This window comes from Andrena cerasifolii, chromosome 5 (assembly GCF_050908995.1).
Source record: "Andrena cerasifolii isolate SP2316 chromosome 5, iyAndCera1_principal, whole genome shotgun sequence".
NCBI classification, from domain to species: Eukaryota; Metazoa; Arthropoda; class Insecta; order Hymenoptera; family Andrenidae; genus Andrena; species Andrena cerasifolii.
Window position 1 is genome coordinate 16,230,672 of NC_135122.1, and position 21,335 is coordinate 16,252,006.

The 21,335-nt window shown below is 41.3% G+C and overlaps 2 protein-coding genes across 13 annotated transcripts; one reads left to right on the forward strand and one right to left on the reverse strand.

Annotated features, from left to right (window-relative positions):
• Positions 1 to 3,106: 3,106 nt before the first annotated feature.
• LOC143369187 (uncharacterized) lies at positions 3,107 to 12,598 on the reverse strand. 7 transcript variants are annotated; one of them, XM_076812801.1, is made up of 14 exons: positions 12,332 to 12,598; positions 10,832 to 10,932; positions 9,603 to 9,735; positions 9,380 to 9,447; positions 8,999 to 9,256; positions 8,756 to 8,858; positions 8,527 to 8,657; positions 8,199 to 8,448; positions 8,063 to 8,130; positions 7,890 to 7,964; positions 7,389 to 7,796; positions 7,034 to 7,294; positions 5,667 to 6,882; positions 3,107 to 4,884 (listed from the first exon to the last, which is right to left on the reverse strand). In XM_076812801.1, exons 2-13 carry the CDS (start codon positions 10,929 to 10,931, stop codon positions 6,764 to 6,766), a joined length of 1,974 nt encoding a protein of 657 aa, XP_076668916.1. In that variant the 5' UTR covers position 10,932; positions 12,332 to 12,598; the 3' UTR covers positions 3,107 to 4,884; positions 5,667 to 6,763. The 7 variants fall into 7 exon arrangements, with proteins under 7 accessions (XP_076668916.1, XP_076668915.1, XP_076668914.1 ...); XM_076812800.1 differs by having other exon boundaries at positions 12,136 to 12,598; XM_076812799.1 differs by having other exon boundaries at positions 11,898 to 12,598.
• A 122-nt stretch (positions 12,599 to 12,720) lies between these two features.
• On the forward strand, positions 12,721 to 20,067 carry LOC143369189 (5'-3' exonuclease PLD3). 6 transcript variants are annotated; one of them, XM_076812805.1, is made up of 13 exons: positions 12,723 to 12,898; positions 14,953 to 15,139; positions 15,837 to 15,967; positions 16,614 to 16,856; positions 16,929 to 17,098; positions 17,179 to 17,527; positions 17,640 to 17,774; positions 17,960 to 18,151; positions 18,274 to 18,402; positions 18,539 to 18,678; positions 18,737 to 18,902; positions 18,987 to 19,128; positions 19,204 to 20,067. In XM_076812805.1, exons 3-13 carry the CDS (start codon positions 15,851 to 15,853, stop codon positions 19,398 to 19,400), a joined length of 1,980 nt encoding a protein of 659 aa, XP_076668920.1. In that variant the 5' UTR covers positions 12,723 to 12,898; positions 14,953 to 15,139; positions 15,837 to 15,850; the 3' UTR covers positions 19,401 to 20,067. The 6 variants fall into 6 exon arrangements, with proteins under 6 accessions (XP_076668924.1, XP_076668920.1, XP_076668921.1 ...); XM_076812806.1 differs by having other exon boundaries at positions 14,953 to 15,099; XM_076812807.1 differs by having other exon boundaries at positions 14,953 to 15,056.
• The last annotated feature ends 1,268 nt before the right edge of the window (positions 20,068 to 21,335 follow it).

Below are 21,335 nucleotides of genomic sequence, written 5' to 3' on the forward strand. Positions count from 1 at the left end.
TAGTCGAGCACTCGTGCTTGATATCGAATAGAGAAACTCGTGCACAGACACGCGATACGCTGCACGCGGAACGCGTTACCTGTCATCTAATCAACAAAGGCAGAACGTTAGTCTAATAATGGCGAACACGAAAGAAATGTGTTTCCTATCTAGAAATGCCATGAGAAGAAGCATCGCTTCTAAGTGTAAGAGATTGTACTGTTGATGAAATGCTAATTGGTGCACGACCCAACCGCGTGAATATGCCTATTTATAGGTATAACTTTCCGTTTACCAACGTGAATGTACAAGTTGTATGTCGAATACAGAGCATCTATCTAATTCTAAGTACATATACTGTGTTGGAATCGATAATTTAGTGTCGAACACCAAACAACCAAACCAACGAGAATCAACGTATCTTCGTTCTTCTATTCGTTATAAAAGTCGCTTCGGTTGAAAACGGAACTGTTATTCCAAAGGTAATAATTCTACGTGCCACTTATCGACGATACCAACACCGCACCGCACCAACCGAAACAGTTGGCATTCAAAAAAATGATCGCTTAAAATAAAGATCTCAAAGCATTCGAAAAGATCGAGTGAAGGCTGGCTAAGGCAAAGGTGACGAGGACATCGCGATGGTAACACTTTGCAACGTTCAATGATCTTGGAAAAGCCAATAGGTTCAACTGAGTATGCCGTCCGCTATACCTAATGTAGATTGCCAATATCCACTAATAAACGTTCCTTTACAATCCCACTGTCTTCGTAATACATTTCAATTCATTTACGTATATGGCGAACACGATCAAACGTGTTTCGTAGAGCGAGTACCTATGTACATGTAAGTATGTAAGTAGGTATACGCGCGTTGCAAACACACAATTTATAAATATCAAGTGAAGAAAGCAACAAACTGGTAAGGATGATGAAAGTAAGTTTCACTTATACTGTTGAACGAATTGAAACGTCGAATAAGGTGTACACAAAACAAAGTAGCGCCTAAAGCTTAAAGGAAGAAAACAAACACATCGGCAAGTATAAAAGTATGTATGTAAGATGGTGGAAGAACTGTTGAACACGATTTCGGTTATATCGAAAGCGACAAGGGTTTAGTTTATATACCTGTATTCCTCCGAGAAATATCACCACCTTTTGCTTTCACATTCAACGGATTACTGGCAATACTGGTACACGACGAGCACGATGAGCACGACGAGCACGACGGGCACACACGAGCGTCGAGAAAGGACACTGACGCTTGCGCTCTTCCTCCAAGAGGCGAAACTAAACCAAACTAGCAGCACCGTCGCGCCCGCCCGATCAGCCATCATCAGCCTCCTCACCCCACTCAGACCTAACCCCCTCGTCGATCGCCCTTTTTATTTCTCCTACACCACACTCTGTGAACCACGCCGTTCCTTTCGGGCAATCCTCTCTACTACCATTACCCCGCATTTCCGCCAGCCCTCTTCTAAATCTCCCCATCTTCTTATCTTACGCTTATCTTTCTTAACAGATGTAGCATTTTAGAAAACCTCATAACCCTATATAAATGATCGTACGTGTACGAATGGTACGTGTCTATAAAGAACCGCGAGCTATGGCAGAAAGCGAACAGTCATGTCTGTCACGTGTTAAAGAGTGGCCTCAATGTCTAGTTGATAGGTATACCTACTGGTCGAGGAAACGGGCTACAGAGCCAATAGAACGTAAAGTGCTAAAGGTGTATGAAAACTTTGAAAAATTATATCAAGTAAGAATCGATTGGATTGCGACGTTAAGTGCGCAACACTCTGTGAATACCATCGAGCAAAACCTCCTCGTATCAGTGGCAAATTATTGAACCTTACAAATCTGTAGAATACTGCGCAGATGCGCAAACGTTTCCCACGTACTAGAGCCATTAACCCCGGGTGCTTTTGCCCTACATTTCATCCTCCACTGTTCTACTTTTTTAATTTCATAATAATACCTATATGTTCCGCCTTCTCCAAAGTAACACATGTACACGCGCGCGCTTTCACTCGCGGAAACATCGGCAGCTTGCAACCGATCAAGTGGCACCGGAAATTCTAATCAACAATTTTTAAACATAACCCACACCGAATCTGAAATTTTAAACAGCGAGAGAAAGTATATACCTACATATAAGTCTCAGAAGTGGTACGAATCTGTGGTGTACCCGTAACACTCAACTCAACCATTTAAAGGGGTTTACAAACACGCCCCCCAGATGTGAGATGACCCGAAGCGCACGCGGGTTGATCGACCGCTTTGTCAAAACACGAAGCACGCTTATCGATCCAAGGTGTCCACGTGCTCGGTCGCGTATAGTCATCGACGAAGTATAGGATAGACCTATCACCTTATGGGACTTCGTGTCACCACCCAAACTGTGTTACCGACCCATAACTCGAGGACTGAATTCAGCGGCCTCTGTGTATGAATAGGATAAACTTATTATCCAATGTAATTTACCATTTTCGTGTCACACCCAACGTTATCGATTCAGTCTAAAATAAGATTACAATGCTACGAGTGGCAGGAATTAAAATTAAATCTTATCGAAAATATTTAAAATCTAAAACAGCCTTTTCTTTTCTTTACGCGATGGAAATCCCTAACGGATACCTCGACTCTCAGTGGAGTGCCGAGGTTATGTGGAGCTTCAGGGGAAAGAGGTGCGGTTGCGCTGGACGGCTCGGTCAGCCCTGGGGGAACTACTGTTCTCCGATTGTTTGCAAGCTCGCAGGCTGAATAGCTAGAGCTGCGCCTGGGACTCACGGCATCGGCCAAAATTCCCCCGCTGCCAAGTCGGTATTAATCTACTAATCGTGCTCAGCACCGATATTTTCGGTGCTCGCGAGCACTCATCTGAATAGTGTACGACAACTATTTTCAACGGTGAAAACCTTTCCCCGTGTATACATATGTAAAATACGCATATCGTAAAATTCCCGGACCTCTCCTACATTGTAAAAATATATACGCTGCTGCACCCTTACGATTAGACAAGCGCGGCCCTTCCCTCCTCGTCAAATACAAAACATATGTTTATGTATACAACGAATGCGGGTGGGAGAGGGGGGGGGGTACATTCACGTGTTTTTCTATGTGTATATTCTGTACATGTACGTGTATTTCATCATATTCAAAATATAATAATAAACGTTACACACAGTGTAGCTTTTAGTTATCGGTCACAACATTTGATCAGCGATTTTGGCGAAACTAAGACGTCGGAACCGCTTTAAACCTACGTCGACTTAAAGTTAAACTGTCGGTCGACAGAGTCGCTCTACGAGTTTACGTGTTGCATTCATCAAATTCTCATATCCATAGAACGGACCGACTGCTTCCAATCCCGACACACAAATACCGTTGCGTTGCTTTTCGTCTGTCTCATCACAAACTTTTATCGCTTAGGAACGAACGATCACTTCGAAAACACTATTGGAACTGTGCTTCAGCTATCTTCTTTTTACTCCCCTCCCTCGAGGCTTGCGATAACCGCCATACGATCGATGCGTTCTCATTAAATTCGCTGGCTAATCAGACAAGCAACGCGCGAGTTTTGCTTAAATATTAAATATTACTATTTTCATTTATTACATCGTCTTTGTCAGTTTTCAGATTTGTCTGTCTCTGTCGTCATAATCATCGTTGTTGCGTTCACATCACAATGTAAAGAAAAAATAGACTGCTATAAGCGCGCGCACGTCTGCACGCACTTTGCATCGCTCTTTTAAACACACGCATTCGACGTATAAAATATACAAAAGCGCACGCGTCGCATACACACATTAGTAGGTTTTCTGTGGTTGGTTATGATTGATGGTCACTCGATCACTTTGCATCCCTTTCCCCCGAATATAGACGAATTGTTGTATAAAAAACGCTGATATTACGTATTCGACAAGATATCGTAGAAACATTATGATAAGGCTGTGACTGACGCGATACCTTTATACATATATTTCAATGTCGCTTTCATCGATATCGATCGCTGTATTGTTGCGTTAAAGATATTAGTATTCATTTCACAAACAACACACACACGCGCGCGCCACGCACACGCGCTCTCTCTCTCTCTCTCCCGTTCGATACGATCGAATCGTATTTTATAGTACATACGACGAGTGACCGGGGCTTACTTCGCTTGCTTGATGCGTAAAAACGTAATCATGAAACTATATCGAAGGAAATTCAATCGAATGACGTGCACGATTAACCGCTTTCGTCTATCAAATGCTATACAATATATATATATATAAGGAACAAAGCGAACTGTATAAACTGGCCAGGGTAAGGTGTAGAGGGGTGGAAGGTAGAGATGGGTGACTAATAAGGGTCAAGAGAATCTCGAAGACACTAATGCAAAAGAACGGTGAAATAGGAAATAACAGCCTTATGTGTATAAAAATAAGATTTTATCTCGATATTCAAAATGTGTCTATCTTACGAGTTAGAATCAACGCACCATCCTATACGAATGTTGTTCTAATTATGTGAATTCTGGGACAGTCTCAATCGTTCGTTTATGCTCTTATGTTCTGCGTGTGTATGTTATTATAGAGTTTAATATAATCGCGCTCTGCTAACGTCACATACATACACGTATGTACAAACGTAACAGATGTTACGGATGCAACGAGGCCGATAGATGGTCGCATTATTCTAATAATTAATTTCGAGTAAGAGAAATTTATAAAGCAACGAATAAATATGTCGCTCCAATTAGGCACAATATACATATTTGTGCAATCAAGACAGAAAGAATAAAAGACCAAGATACTCATTAACGATTTCATACAGAGCGTGTTTCGCTCGTTTCGCGTATATCGAGCGCAGCAGTTTCAAACTCCCCCATTTCCCGACAATGCATGTACATTAGGGTGGCTTGTATTTTCGAGTTTTGAATTTTCTTCGGGGCACCCCCCAGAATAGTTCCAAATAATTGAAAAAAAATCTGTGTAAAGTTTGAGCCCGATCGGGTAACGGGAAAAGGTGTCCCTGGGCCCTTGAACATTTAAATAATTATTTAACAGCTCAAAAAGTGGATTTTATATAATATCCTCCAAGTTATTGATTATATGAAAAAATATGTCAAATAAAACTTGTAGATCCGGACAAGGAGCATCTTTTATGTTCTATTACTTTTTCTCGTGCGACAAACGGTTTTCGAAAAATGTCCGAAAAAGTGAAAAACAAAAATTTCTCCCTCAAATTTTTGAAAGTTTGAATGCTTCTCGAATACTTTTTATTTATGAAGGCGAACAAAAACGATATTTTTGCGAATTTCGAAATAAGGAAAACAAAATTTGTATCTTTTTGGCATATTTCGATAAAAATCCATTTTTATTGTTGGCCTTAAACTTTCCAAATTTAAACATAAAAAACAAGAGATGCTCCTTGTCCGGATCTACAAGTTTTGACATATTTTTTTATATAATCAATAACTTGGAGGATATTATATAAAATCGACTTTTTGAGCTATTAAATTATTATTTAAATGTTCAAGGGTCCAGGGGCAACTTCTCCCGTTATCCGATCGGGCTCAAACTTTACATAGATTTTTTTTTAATTATTTGGAACTATTTTGGAGGGTGCCCCGAAGAAAATCTTGAAAAAAATTGTTACCAAGGACTAAATAAGAGTCACCCTAATGTACATGCGTGTACTTTGTCGACGTTTCACCAAGGTGAACATATTCGAGCCAATAACAGGTTTTAGGTAAGCGCTCGATAATTATGTGCGGCAGTGAGTGGAAAACTCCATACATACATACTCTGTAAAAACAATTTTTGTACAGTGCTTAAATTATTATGTACAAAGTGTAGCTAGCTGAGAGGTAAAAAGTATTCCCTTATCATAATTGTTACGTGTTAAATTAAGGAAATTCGTAGTTATAGGATTATATCGACTTTACTCGCGATTAATCAAACATGGTCTTGTCTCGTTATACCCTGCTTATATGTACAAAAGCTGCGGGCGCCTGATAGCCCGTTGATCAACACCGCGTGTACACCTACCTCGAGATACGGAAATCCGTCGTGTACACAGAAACAATCGAGGCGTCGCGTCGTTGCTCGCTTTCTCATTTTCTCAACTATTACCTACGATTACCCGGCATCGTGGCCAACGTTTTACATACTTCTCCTTCACCGCACGTCTATATAAAAAATACACATGCAAATATATAATTTTGCAGGATATAGACAGACAATGTCGGACAAAAATCTCGATCATCGTACGAAACGGACGGGCCTAACACCTAAAATCCAAGTACGTCCCTACGCGTCTGGGAGTAGATGGAAATGGAAACAAGATATCAGGAAAGTCGAATATTACGATCATATGATGGCTATCGTGTCATTAGCGTTTCAGAATTCACAACTGACAACTGAGAATCGGCAAGTGACAAATGGGAAATGAGAAATGAGAGAAAACAAATGAGGGTAGACAATAAAAGATTAAAGGGAAGGGTACAGGAAGTAAAAGTGACAGTTGACTACGATCGGCTATACCACTTAATAACCGGCCGGAATATTATAAAACAAACATATAATCAGTCGTGAGCATAGTTTGGGCTTCGTGTTCTAAAACCATTATTCGCGTTACCTACTTAATTCGAGCTACTCGCTCTTGGTTTCGGTCTTTACGAAATCAGCGATAGATGGTAAAATTTCCCATTCCTGTCTTCTGCTCGTTTCGCATACGCATTCAAACGGACGTACTTATCGCAAACATCGCTTTTCTTTCACTTGACATTCGCATATCATCTTAACAGATATTTGTATGCCGCACAATTTCCCATGATTACAACAAGCAAGGATCCAGATAGGGAAAATAGAGGCGCTAAACTGGAAGCTGCTTTTGTTACATCTTCGCACACACCTACAACGAGAAGGCAATGGTTACACGAGAGAAAAGAAATGGTATTTATACATACTCTCTACATATCGATGCATCAATTTTGTCAACAGGCACAAAGAAGCAAAAGAGACTTGGAGAGAGAAAAAATTTGCACGGTCTTTGGTGAAAATACCTTGATCGACAAGCCTGTATGGCCATTCATCCTCGGCTGGTTCTCTCCGGCAAACTCGATCCAATCTCGTAAACCAAAGTTCTCGCTCAGAAAGTTTCGTTCTAATAGTTTTTCCGACCGTAGACGTTTTCCCCGTATTGCCGTCGAAACGCATAGAAAAACAAAACGTTTGTCCTAGTCCCGGGGAAGCCTGATTGTTTTTTTTCGACACTATCGTGTACCAAGTACCTCTTTCTTCCCAACTTCCATGGCAGTAGTATGCTATAAAAGAAAATCAAACACGTGCATATTATTCTAGAATGGTTTTGCACGAAAACACATAAACTCGAAGAATGGTACAACTAATCCCACTTACTTGTCTCTTCTCTATCGCACGTTTCTCCAATGACAATTTCACTTTGTTCCGGCGAGGAACAGCCTATTTCAACATTAGCATGTCTGCACTCCCCTCCGTGTTGTTGTTGCTGCTGCTGCTGATGCTGCTGCTCACCTCCATATTGGTGATGGTGATGATGATGATGATGGTGATGCTGTTGTTCTTGATGCTGCTGCTGATGCTGTTGTAGCTGTTGGTTCGGATCCTGTTCGTGCATCTTCTTCTGCTGTACATCTTCGCTCCAAGATCTTCTTTTGATAATTCTCCAAGAACGTTTCTCACTACGGCGTTGTCGCCGGAACGACGTGCCGGGTAAATTAAACGGAGCCAATCCCAAGATCGCGTACCGACCAAGATTGGGACACTTTCTCTGACGTAACGAAGAGCCTGCACAATAACATGGAAATATCGGTCCGGGATGATTATTGAAACAACTAAATGGATTCGTGAAATCGCAATTATTCGCTAGAGTATACTGACTTATCAACGTGGTATACGGCATGGCGGACATATCGAAGAGGGAGCACGCCTCGTCCGGCATTATAGCCTTTTCATCTACGAACCATTGATGATATTTAAGAAAAAAAAGTAAAAGGAGACTTGAATTTGTTCGTATTTAAGATAGAAGGATTAACTCAAAGAGTTCCACTCACCAGATTGCTGTAACTCTATAACATGATGATCCCTCTTGTGGAATATCATGCAAACGTAACCAATATCACTGAAAGGACAAGCAATTACTTAAAAACGCTATACACGCATATGTATTATACGTTTACGTTCACTTACCACCCACTGGTAACATGAGCGATCAATTTCACTTTGTACCCCTGCCCATTATCGGTTGGTTGCAATGTCTCCAAATTATGACAAACAATCTTCTCCTCGTGAAACACGCCCTCCTCGGTATCTTGCACTCGAACTTTAAGCGTTGCATTTTTGTTCGTAAAATGATATACTTTTGTGCCGTCCAGGGAGTGCCAGTCGTGATGCTCGGTGATCCAGGAGGGATATTTACACCTGTTGTGCTGCTTGTCGACTGCAAAAATAATCACGGGGTAAACCAGAATGGAATGGGAAAATGTTAGGAAGGGATACTAAAGCAGCCGGGGGGTACCTTTCGTCAGTTTAATCGTGGGCGATCCCTCGGAAACGGTAGTCAGGCCATTGCAAGTCGGTTCGCCAGATTGAGCAAGCAAATACACCACATTATCCTGATGATGCGTTTTTTCTTCGTATAGAAAACATCTGTGAACGTGCAGAAATAAGAAACGAGAATAGCGGTAGAGTTTAACAATAAGTGAAATATTTGGAATTGAACGCTATCATTTTGAACAGGCACGTACCTGTAGGTTTTCTCCGCACCTGATACGCTTCTTCCTTGCAACGTTCCAACAAGATATTTATTACGACCGTCGTTCCACACAGCAAGGCACTGCAATTCCTCCGCTGAAGAATAAATGATTGGTGAGCGTAACGATAGAAGGTGGCACGGCTTAAAACGGTAAAAGAAGAAATGGAATAGAAATAGATGACGGACACGCGCGACGGCGGCGGCGGCAAATAATCGAGCTTCGAAAAATACTCACTGTTACTCTCGCTTCTCTTCACGTCCGGGCAAGCTTGATACTTGAGAAGCAATTTACTCTCGTCCGTACATTTCTCTCCGAGGCTGATGGGCATTGCGCATTCGCCGTATCCCTTGTCGTAGGTAAACGTAAACGATGGCCCGCTGAAAGGGCACGGTATAGGTTTGGAATTCACTCGAAACATGGAATACAAGGTATCGTCCGATTTGATCTTCGAACATATGTCTTCCAAATTGGTTCGTTCCGACTGGCAATAGCCTAACGAGAACGAGAAAACCAATTACCCAATAGCCGGGAATGAACGAGCAAAGACGGGGCAACACAAACGAATGCTGGCAAATGGAAAACCAATGAAATGGTCTTGGCACTTCTGGTGCTCACCTTCGCGAAACTGGATCAGATTCTCGTGTCGGTCGTTGACGATTATGCAGTAGTAGCAGTTCTCGCCGCTGAAATCAAGGAAACGATTAACGCACCCTGTCTTACGCTATACGTTATACATACATACATTGGTCATCCACCTGTCCTTCTCTTCTGACGGATCACCCCTTATTATATTACACATATACACCTACACCTGAAAATCATTCTTACGAATACTTACTGCACGATGTACGAGTGTTTCGATTGCTCCACGCACGTCCTTTCACCCAGAACGGTATCGTTTATAGTAATCGATAACAGTTTTTCGTGCTGATACCATTCTCCGGCCCAACTCGCTGGGAACTCGCAGGAACCTAACAGACAATTATATTCACCCACTTTATTCCCCTTCCTTTCTCGTTGTTTCCTCGTACTTTATAATAATAATACTAGACGACAGTCTAACGGTCTATTAGTAATCTATTGACTACCATCTATTTTCATCCACTGCCTAATCATTATTATTACCAGTGTAATCCATGCGCGTGTCGTGAGAATGTAAACGAGAAGGTATAGGAATCGAAAGAAGAGTCAAGTGATCGGAAAATTGCAGATTTCCTATGTATTGTCAAACGCAACAGCCTTTCCGACACCTTCTTAGACTCGACTCGCACGGACGTGTATAATAGATTATAGATTATTCTGCTGTTATTGCGTGGGGTCGGGCTGTCGGTGGTTAATGGACAGATATTAATTCATTTATTTCGCAACACTCGCGGTTGCGATTAAGGATTGCAAATTTACTGACTTTTTCAATTACCAATAATTCGGTACATTTTTTAATCAAAGCTGGTTTACCGGTAATTTTTAAAGGTATTGAAAATATAAGAGTAAACATTACAAAAAAAATTTTATAACTCTAATCGAGCATTATAAAAAATATATGCAAATAAAACTATTCTGAACATAAAATATAAAATAATATAACACAAAATAGATATATTTTGATGGCTCGATTCAGTAATTTAGTATTTTTTTGGATCAGAGTAGATTCTTCATGAGATACTTCGGTTTTCGTCTCTATTAATATTTGAAGTTTTTTTTCACTGATAACGTAGTAGATATCGACGGAATTAATGAACGCATATATGCGCTACATTGCTATACATAATTTATCGAATTACCGGTAAAAATTTAGTGAATTACCGGTAAAAATTTAACGAATTACCGGTAAAAATTTGAGGGTATTTCTCGCGATTTACCGGTATTGTAATCTCTAGTTGCAATGTGTTTGTGATAGTGGTCTGTCTAACGATAAATTAACCCTAATGGCCAGCGTCTGTTACGAGTAGAATAATTTCTGGCAGAGAAGAGAAATACTGCCTCCTCGGCTGTTTTCAAATTTTAACCGACTATTCTTTATTTCGATGCACGCGTATTTACTTGATTGGATTAAAATCAGCTACTTACCATCCGCAGATGATGGGTCACCTAACGATAAAATCAAAAACATCAGCATCGTCGTCGGGCCGCGAATCCCTTTCCGATGTAGAAACGAACCTCCCAGCATCCTGAAATGACACAACACAACAAAAACAATGCGAGTTACTGTTCGCAAAATTTCCTTCCAATAATGAACGATACGATACGATATGATACGATACGATACGATGCGATTCGATTCAAACACATCATGATTGTCGCTCGATTATTACCATCTGTGTGTTATCGGAATCGTTAGTGTTTTGATTAATCGATGCGAATCCAACTAAATTTCGATCTGTGTATTCCCGATATGAATTCTTGAAATTACTCGACGATCAGATAACGGCAAACAATGACTAACACGATCGAATCAGTCGATTTATCCCGGACCACAAATCGTACATATAAAATCTATTCACCATCTACATACATATTTCCGTCATCTGTATCGCTACCGCCGTTTTCATGAAATTACCGATACGAAACGTACCGGTACGTGCGTGACATTCGCTTTTTGAAGTAGAAGCCGAATCAAAACGATCAGATGAAAGGGAAAGCGCTCGCTGCGATTGCTGGTGGCGGTGCAAACGTAAGTGCTTTAAGATAACAGTGAAATGCGCCAACACAAACGGACGCCCCGATAGAGATGCATTATTCAATGAAGTACACGTGTTCCGATCCGTGTCGTTCAACGTGTTCTCCCTTTACCCGCGAGAACCTCGCATACCAACTGCCCTTTCGTTCCAGCGATGCGCGAAATACGTACGATTCTGCGCATCTCATTCTTCAACGCTTTATTGCAACCCAGATTTTCACCATGTTGGCAAACATTCGAACAAACGCTTCGAAATCCTTTGCGTTCGTTCTCTGGCTTTTCCTTCCTTTTACTTATATTTCACTCGTGAAACGAAGTGATCGCAGACTTTAACAAGATTTTTTCGATGGTATCATGATAATCCGAAAACCCGAAAATCCGATAGAGAAAAGAATCGAAATTTCCGTAGTTGACGCACGAAACGGGACTTCTGTCCTGTTGTCAACGGAAACTAACCTTTGTACGTTCGTGATCGCAATCGTCGTAACGAAGAAAGGACGTGTAAAGCTTCACTGACTATCGCATAGTGTTTTAGGATCCAAGTTCGTGATTTCTGTGTAAAGCGAATCGCCAGGATCTATCAGGGCGATTCGTATACGATCGTGATTGCACGAAATATTTAAGCAGTTGCTCGGAAAATCTGTCTGGTGAAACAGGCCGCATGCAGAGAATTTACACGGGACAAGTAAATTACTTTCACGTGACGAGTTTTCCTTAAGATGGCCCGTGTAATCCGGTCAAAGAAACGAGCTGGACACGACCAGTCTCTCCATTGAAAGAGCATTCGTCGCTCCGAATGACACAGAACAGCGGCACACCACTCTCTTTATCATCACTATCACCATCACAATCACCGCGCGAAACCACGGCTGGAAGAGAGCAACACCTACGAACAAACTTGCTCCTCTTCAATGCACCATGCACGATTTCTGCAACGTTCCGCGATCGTTTTTTTAATTTCCGTCAAACGGTCAACAATATATACCAAAATTCAACACTTGGAACGCGTACATTTTTCATGTCTGTCACTACAGAGCGTTCCTCCGCTCCCACCTGACAATCAAAATTTGATTATTACTCTCGTACTCGTTGTTTTCCACCCTCTTACTCCCTTATCCGTTTACTCGCTCGTTCGCTTGATTGCTCGCCCACAGAAACAATGGCGGCTATGGCTACGATGGCGACACGGTGACTGTGACGGAGACAGAGGCAGTGGCAGAGACAGGGACGAAGACGAAGACGGAGATGAAGACGAAGACGGAGACGGAGACGGAGACGGAGACGAAGACGGAGACGAAGACGGAGACAGCGATAGCGACAGCGGCAAGTGAAACACTCGCACAGTTCTAACCAAGTATTTGGATTGGAGTACCGCGATGATACTAGTTGACGCTGCACAACGCTAGAATACGCGCCTTCATTCATCGACTGCAGATCTGGGCTTGCATCGCCGATTGGTACGTTGGCTATTGCAATTTTATTGAGTGCATTTTTCGTGTATGCGCACCCCTCCCTCTTCCCAGGACAACACTCATCCTCGTTGTCCTATGTCCCTTTCTCCCTCTTCACTCTTATCCATTTTCTTTTCTTTTTCCTTTCTCACCTTCCGTCACCTTTCCAAAGATATTACTTTTCGCGCCTCCCCCCCTCACCCCTTTTCGACATTTACTCTTATCGCGGTAGATTGTTCGGACAAATAGAAAAGAAGGAACTTTCGGCAACGTGTAAGAAGGGTAAGAAGAACAAACCGTGTTTCTATTTACGTTCCCGGAATCCTGAACACGCTGGTGTAAACCGTAAAGCTAAAAATACCTAAATTCGTAGAATTTGAACAGCAGGAACTAGGGGCTAGGAACCTAGGGATTTTTCTTCGAACAGATGCGAGTGTTACCGTTTCTCCAGCGTGCGATAAAAGCGCGCGAAACTGGCAACGATACGAAGCCTCTACATACAAAAGGTGCAATCGGTATGCATACATACCTATGTATCCGATAATGGGTAAAACAGTCGTACGCATATTTTCTTGGCAAACAGACTGCACGGTTCTTCTCAGTTTGTAACGTACATCTTCTCACAAGCGGTATTTGGAACACCTCGGACCGAATAAGAGGTACATAACTATGTTTGCCAAGAAAATATGTACGACTGTTTTACCCCTTATCGGATCATTGTGAAGAGAAAAGGAATCTCTAATCACACTTTTATAAAAAATAAAGTACAGGTGAACGTTTCACCGGCCATTTCTCGGTCGATTCGATTTGCATTTTCGTTTATTCGTTTTACCTTTGCACAAGATGTCACGGTTCTCTCTCCTTGTACAGAAATGAAATGACATCAACAAACATGAAGCGAGTATCTTGTGAAGAAAATACCCTACAACATCATTATTATCAGAAACATATTGGTAATGAAAAACTAATGTTCATTGTAGACAGTAGGGATATGTACACTCCATTCCATATAAGAACGGACCTACGCCCCTACCGATTTGCGACCGATCTGCGCAGCTCCCACGGATCCGACACACGCGATTGGTCGTAGCACTTTTGCGATTGGCCGTAGCACTTTCCCTGCCGGTTTCCTACCAATCAACAGTATATCCCTGCGCGGAACGAGTCCGCTTTAAAGTGGAATGCAGTGTAGGTATGCGTAATTGTGTAAAAGAAAGGAAAAATTTAGCATCTTGTATTTATGATCCTATCCAGTACGTACATACTTGTTAGTAGCGACCCAACTAAATAATAGCTGCACATTACCTACAGCACCCACTCATATCTTAATACATAAAGCAGAAAGCTTCTATATGTTGTGTGTTTATCTGTTGCCTAAAAACTTTTGAACGATAAACTCTGGGATCATGAAATGTGCCTCAGCTCATTATGCCTGACTAATCCACATGAATGTGACTATTTTCACAAAAAAAACTAAAAAAAATTTTATAAAACAAGAATCAAAAATTTCGGGCGAAGCCGAGTAGTAAAGCTAGTGTACCTATAACTGGCAATGACTGATACATGTAAAGGCTGGAACAGACACGTCGAGTAATTTAGTCGAGTAGCGAGGAATTTAGTAATTTACTATTGTTTTACTAAACTACTTGACTAAATTTTAGTGTTCACACACGAAAAAGTACCAAATTACTCGCTACTAGACTAAATTACTCGACGTGCCTGAATCAACCTTAAACGCTAATATATTATACAAGATAGTGTTCTTTGAGCCCTTTCCTTTCTTCTTTCACGCCCCCCTCTTTTTTCTCGCTTTCTTTCCGTTTTGTTTTCTGGACGATGACAGACGAGAAATCGGTAAAGAAGAATGGTTTGTGTCTAATCTCTAATCTAACTAGTGAAATCGAAATCGAATCTAATCGAAATATCGTAAATGGGAAGCAACTGATTGATCCAACAATATGTATTTAAAAGATAGATGAAATTTAAAAGAAAATTGTAAAAGAACGTGTGAAATCTATGTAGGTAGGTTTACACATACCTATGTATATGCTTATTGTTAGATAGGCGATGGAAACTGGAAAGCTCTTGAGCGCAAGTCCGCGCCGTTGCGAAGTGAACGTTACTTTTCGATAGACAGTGGTCGCTCCGCAAAATACGTCGATAGGTAGGTCAACAGACGCAACGGTTAGGACGCCGCGTGTACTTAGGTATGTACACACGGTCACACGGCAACATATTCTTCGCGAGGTATGTTTTCAGTGAGCCTCGTCACGATCATTTCTCCCCGCTTTGTCTTTGGATCTTTACGCGACCGCGAGTTGGCGTTATCGTTCGAGATACATGGCAGTGTATTTATTAAGGTGGTAATCGATAACGATCATGGATGGCTCTGCGTCGCGTCTCGCGTCTCTGCTCTCTTGCGTTCTCAATATTTCTTTTTCCTTGAAACGTTTACATAGGTATGTAGCCAAGTAGAGTTCTGTATACAAGACCGCACTGAATCGCACACAACCAAAACAAAAAACCGCTTGCTAGAAACGGAAGATTCCAATAACAGTGAAACAGGTTTCTTGTTTTTGGTGTAACTTCAAAACTCCCTGAGCGATTTTGATAATTCTTTCTCCGTGACCCAAGAGTTGATCGAAGCTAAACTAAACGTAATAAGTTTCACGAGAATCGTTTCTTTTTCAAGTCGTTTAAAAAGAAAGAGTTGTTGACGTTGCGTAATTCTCTTGAAATACTACCACGGGAAGCGCAGCAACGAGTCTGTTGTAATCGATTCGAATTCGAATAACACTTGGAAACACGGTTATGCTCATAAGCATACACAGTACAAGTTTTTCAGCACCTATCGTATATCGTAGCGTTAGATACTTACGATTGGTTAGCGATGTTAAAGACCAGGTCCTACCTGGCCCTACAAAACATTGCTTTCGGATTTCAGTAAAATCCATCGATATGTCCTTCTTCTCTTGGAAAGGGAGCAGTCACTCTGAAAGTGCCGAACACACAGGACGTAATTTACAAGACGGCCTCTTTCAAATCGCTTCCCAAGCTTGCCATATTTTGGTACAAGTGAGTTCGCCATGCGCCCTATGCATGTTAATGAAATTTTACCAGCAATGAAATTAAAAATTCATTCTCGCCCTCGCATGCGCGTTTTCTTATTACTACCTACTTACAACTAACAAGGGAACATCCCGAACCCGAAAATTCCAAAAATTCTGAAACTTTGTGAATACGTAGGGGATTTCCTGCTGATTACAATGCAATTTTTGTTTGCTGCCCAAATTCACTGGAAGGGGGTGAAATTAACCGTTGAAAATTCGGCTATTTTCCGATCTTGTGTTATAACTCGCGAACTGTAAGAGATAGAAAAAAAGTTTCAAGACAAAATTTACTTCTTTTAATTAGATCTACCATTTGGCGAAAAGAATTATTTTACAGTTCACGAGTTATAACACAAAATCGGTAAATAACCGGATTTTCAGCGATCAATTACACCCCCTTAGAGTGAATTCGGGCAGCAAATGAAAAATTCCGTTGTGATCAGGAGGAAATTCTCTACACATTCACAAAGTTTCAGATTCTTTCGAATTTCCGGGTTGGGGATGTTCCGTTGTAAGTAGTAGACATTTAAAAAAATGGCAAAGCTTTCGGGTGGAAAAGATAGTTTCGCGTAATCGTGATCTGATTGATTGCATGGCATTTTATTGAACAGGTGAACAACACGCACAACGTTTCTTACGGCGGCAGCAATAACGTGAAGAATGTCGCATACACGAAATGTTCCACCGGTGGTGGGGATCCTGCGAGTGTCGCGACCTGTTCCGCGGCTAGAGGAACAGCCTCGACGGTCAAATCTTATACAAAATACACGAAAGAGCGGAGCAACGACCAGGATGTCGTAGTTTTATTACCCCATCGAAGGAACAGGACCCCTGTTGTCAAGCACAAATTATCCGTAAGTACCTACGCATCCGTAAGTTCGCGCAACTTCTTTTCCATGCAAACTGATTTAAGCTTTCTTACACAGACAGTTTCTGAGAATGCAAGGTTAGAGGTAAATCGTTCAAATTGTAGCGGCGGAGGCGACGGCGGCGGGAATAACGCTTATAACGGTGCTCCTGACGACGATCTTGAATTGTGGGATCAATCGGGCTACATGTTGAGAAACGACACGGACGACTCATTGACAAACGGCAAGTCAGTACCTATCTGTTCGCGAGTAACGGCTGATAGGAGGACGTGATTGTTTTCATTATTTCTGTATGTTTCGCGCGCAGATGGGGAGGTGCGCAAGGGTGGTGTAGGCCCAGCTGCATTCCAATCACGGTCATCTTAATCCTGATAGTACTGGTGGTTCTGTTGCCATTGTTGGACCATGCCGCGGACAAGTATGCGTCCAACAACTCCAGTTACGAGTTTAACCCGAGCTGCATGAACGGTTGCAACTTTTCCTTCGTAGAAACGCTACCAGTTGGCATGAATTACACCGGCGACAGTGTGTCGCTGGAGAGTACGTACGATAGTTGGGCGAAATTAATATCATTAGCGCGAGAGAAGATCGAAATAGCTTCGTTTTATTGGACACTGAGGAGGGAGGACGTGTATCCGGACGATAGCGCGAAACAGGTACTTGCGTGTAATCGATCAATGGGATTCACGCGCACCGCACGGCTTGCGGCAGTAGCGGATCTCTTCCCTTCGGATCAGAAGCAGATTAGTTTCACGATGATTGTTCCAGGGCGAGGAGATTCTTCGTTTGCTCCTCGAAGCGGGTAGAGATCGGAATATAATTTTGAAAATAGCCCAGAACATTCCTTCGCAAGTTAGTCCGAACATCGACACAGAGATCTTGGCGAGAAAAGCAAACGCCAAGGTAAGTATACCCTGGCAAACATAGAAAAATGTGGCGAGGCAAAATCCTTGAAAATCGTTATTAGAAAAGCAATGAAAATTATGATATATATAAATTTGAATGAAATTATGAATTAGAGAAAATTATGATAAATCTGCTGGTTTTGTAGTTTAAAGGAAAGTTGCTACAATTAGAATTTTATGCAGGTAAGAAGTTTAAACTTCGCGGGATTGTTCGGAGGAGGTGTGCTTCACACGAAACTATGGGTGGTTGACAGAACGCATGTATACGTCGGTTCCGCCAATATGGATTGGCGATCGCTCTCGCAGGTGAAAGAGCTCGGACTGGTCGCTCTAAATTGCAGTTGCCTAGCGAACGATTACGCCAAGATTTTCGACGTAAGTCCACTGTTCCATTATTCGGCTACGCGCACAAAGACCAGCAGCTACGTCGCTTTCTCGACAAAGCAATATATAGCAATCGTAACGTTAGGTATTATCTTTTCCACAATATTTCGCAGGTTTACTGGACAGTAGCCGCGGATGGTAAAATACCGCCTGTTTGGCCAGATACTCTCAACACGAACATCAATATAAAGAATCCAATGAATTTCACATTCATGGACAATAAATATGAAACTTTTATCGCGGTAAGTTGGCTTTTACTTTATACGAACGGCGTTTGTGGAATCCATTCGAAGCACTACTAACAGTATTAACAGCCTGGTACACGAGAACCAACTAGATTTACATATGAATAACATTCGAAACCCACATCTACTTCAGAGTTCACCTCCAGCTTTCTCGCCAAAGGGTAGAACAAACGACGTTGACGCTATTCTCTATTGCATCGAGAAAGCGGAGAGATTTATTCATATAGCTGTAATGGACTATTTCCCATTAACTATATACACCGCTAAAATCAAGTACGTATCCACTTTTCTCGATTATCACTTTATGTCTCGCTACTGATACGAAATTTAGGTATTGGCCAATAATCGACGACGCTTTAAGGAGCGCAGCTATCGAACGCAAGATACAGGTACGGCTGTTGATATCCTCTTGGAAGCATTCGCGAAAATCGGAGAATTTCTTTCTGAAATCGCTGGTCGATTTAACCGACAGTTACGCAGGCGTGAAAATCCAAGTGGTCAGTAGAGGCAGGCCAGGCACCTCGGTTTCTCTCCGACACATTTTCATTCATATTTGCCCGTAATTTAATTTGTCCTTGCAGAGAAGATTCGTGGTACCTACCACTCCCGAATTCGATAAAATACCATACTCGAGGGTGAATCACAACAAGTATATGGTGACTGACGCTGCTGCCTACATAGGGACCAGCAATTGGTCCGGCGATTATTTCATAAACACTGCAGGTTTCTATCTTTTTCATTCACTTTTTTTTTTCTTTAACGAATAAATTTTCGAGCTTCAACATCGTGTGTTGTTAGGCATAGGTACGGCGTTTGAAAGTATCGGTGATGAAACATCGGACAACTTGAGGCAACAGTTGCAGAATATTTTTCATCGCGATTGGTACTCGAAATATTCTTACGCTTTAAACGAAACTGTAGAAATCGCTCAACCACCGGCAAATACCATTGGGGGCGATTACTATATGCGATCGTCGCGCTACGTATTAGCGTGATAACGTCAAGTTCGTTAACGGGTACTCGGCCAAGGAGGAAAATAGAAATCATTCCTGGTCGATTAGCACACCTTGACGAACTTAGTAAATGTCACGTGTCTCGCCATTGGTAAAGTTTAACCGTTTTTTCCTTCTTCTGCGAAACACTTGGTTACGGTTGTACAGGCTCGGCAAACATCGACTTTGAGCGAACGATTTGTTTGTTCTCTCATATGCGTTATACACGCACACGTGCAAACACGAGCGCGCCCATCTTTCTTCCATTCTAGCTTTTACCCTTCCTCCCTTTTCCCTTCTTATGTATTTCGGACTATTTAGTCTCGTTACCGTCGTGCCGGCCCCAACTCTATACCGCCAGTAATCACGTGACAAGTAAGAATAGACATCTTGACATAAGTTTTAAGCCTACGAGAATACTATTATGTAACGGGTATCCGTGTGCCTTACCTCAAGTGCCCTTGCAAATATTTTCTCAGAGTTATTTAGTCAGCTCGAGCCGAAAGCTCGTGTACCTAGCCGCATATGTACAATACATCCTTCCGAGTTCCATTCGTAAGTGAAATGGGAGAAACCGATAAATATTTACGATTATAGTAACGCAACAGGTCGCAGTGATTTATAAATGGTGGAATATCAAAAATATTAAATCTAGATCCATCCCTGCGAACGTTATCGACTCGTGCCTTTCCTACAGGATAAACATTTTTACCATAACAAGTTTCGAAAAACTATTTCGAGCAAAGTTCAACATTTAATGTGAAACGCATTAAGAGGGCTACACGTTTCGCAAGTTTTTGCTAACACGATCCGCACGGAATGAATCGTAAATGTACGAGGGTCTGACGTACATAAATATCTACATACATAGATGCAAAAAGCTGCCTGCGGCGTTTGTCGAACGCTCCAAGAGATTTCTCGCGCGTAAGTCGGAGCGATTTTTACATTTCTCATTCCACAAGAACTCGTGTAACTCGCTGACAAACATTACCGGCATATTTTCGCATCTAACGTAAAAATCAAGTCTTTTAGTGCTTTTAGTGTAATATTATGTGATCGCATTACTTGATCGAAATACTTGATTTCAACGTGGTTTCCAACTTTCGACCACGTTGCTCTGCTGACGATTTCTTAACTTTTTTACCTTAGTTTCCAAGTAGGTAGGGAAGACCGAGGCTGGTAGGCCAGTTTTTCAGTGTTTGATTTTTAATAAATTATGTGGACGAAATATCAGTAAACCGGTTAGTATATTTGATAGGGCATACATTTGGCTATCTGATTAAATTATTAAAGTTGATTCAATGTGGCAACAAGTCAGATATTTTAATGTTTTTCTAACACCTTCCATGCTGGTCAACCCTATGATCGGGGTTGCTAGACTTACAATATGGGGTAGGTTGACTGTAGGTACAATCAGTTAAAAAAATGTTATTAGCAACTTATCTCAGTGGTAACACAATAACACAAGATCACAAGAGTTGTTTCATTATAAAATATTAATTATCTGTCTTTCATATTTTAATAATAAACTGAACATTTTTTCAACTTAAACATAAATTATAATGCATTTATAACATAAAGCAAAAAATAAAAATCGCTTGCTGAATAACAAAATAACAATTTAAACCTTATTAACGTTATTAGTCAACCAACCCCGACCGATTATTTTGACTTCAATAATCTATATAACCTTCAATTATTTATGTATATAAAATAGCCCCTTAACATTTATTCTATTGTGACTATATGGAGCGTGAAGACATAAAATCTTTAAGAAAAAATATTTACTTACGTGGTCAATTTTTCGACAAACGCTGATAACCGTTAAAAAACGTGCGATCGCGTGGTCGGACATAAATGCATGGTATAGTAGAAGTGACTTCTTTCTACAGTAAATCGTTCCGCAGTAGAGTATACGTCGGTGCAAAGTTATTAACA

Excerpts from the sequence above, each read along its gene's own strand:
- LOC143369187 (XM_076812796.1), bottom strand. The coding sequence starts at position 11,629 with ATGAGATGCGCAGAATCGTACGTATTTCGCGCATCGCTGGAACGAAAG. Across the intron at positions 8,859-8,998 it reads GAAGAGAAGCGAGAGTAACA|CGGAGGAATTGCAGTGCCTT; the intron begins GTGAGTATTTTT and ends TTTATTCTTCAG. Across the intron at positions 7,797-7,889 it reads GCCGTATACCACGTTGATAA|GCTCTTCGTTACGTCAGAGA; the intron begins GTCAGTATACTC and ends GTTATTGTGCAG.
- LOC143369189 (XM_076812805.1), top strand. The coding sequence starts at position 15,851 with ATGTCCTTCTTCTCTTGGAAAGGGAGCAGTCACTCTGAAAGTGCCGAA. Across the intron at positions 15,968-16,613 it reads CTTGCCATATTTTGGTACAA|GTGAACAACACGCACAACGT; the intron begins GTGAGTTCGCCA and ends TTTATTGAACAG. Across the intron at positions 19,129-19,203 it reads TTATTTCATAAACACTGCAG|GCATAGGTACGGCGTTTGAA; the intron begins GTTTCTATCTTT and ends GTGTGTTGTTAG.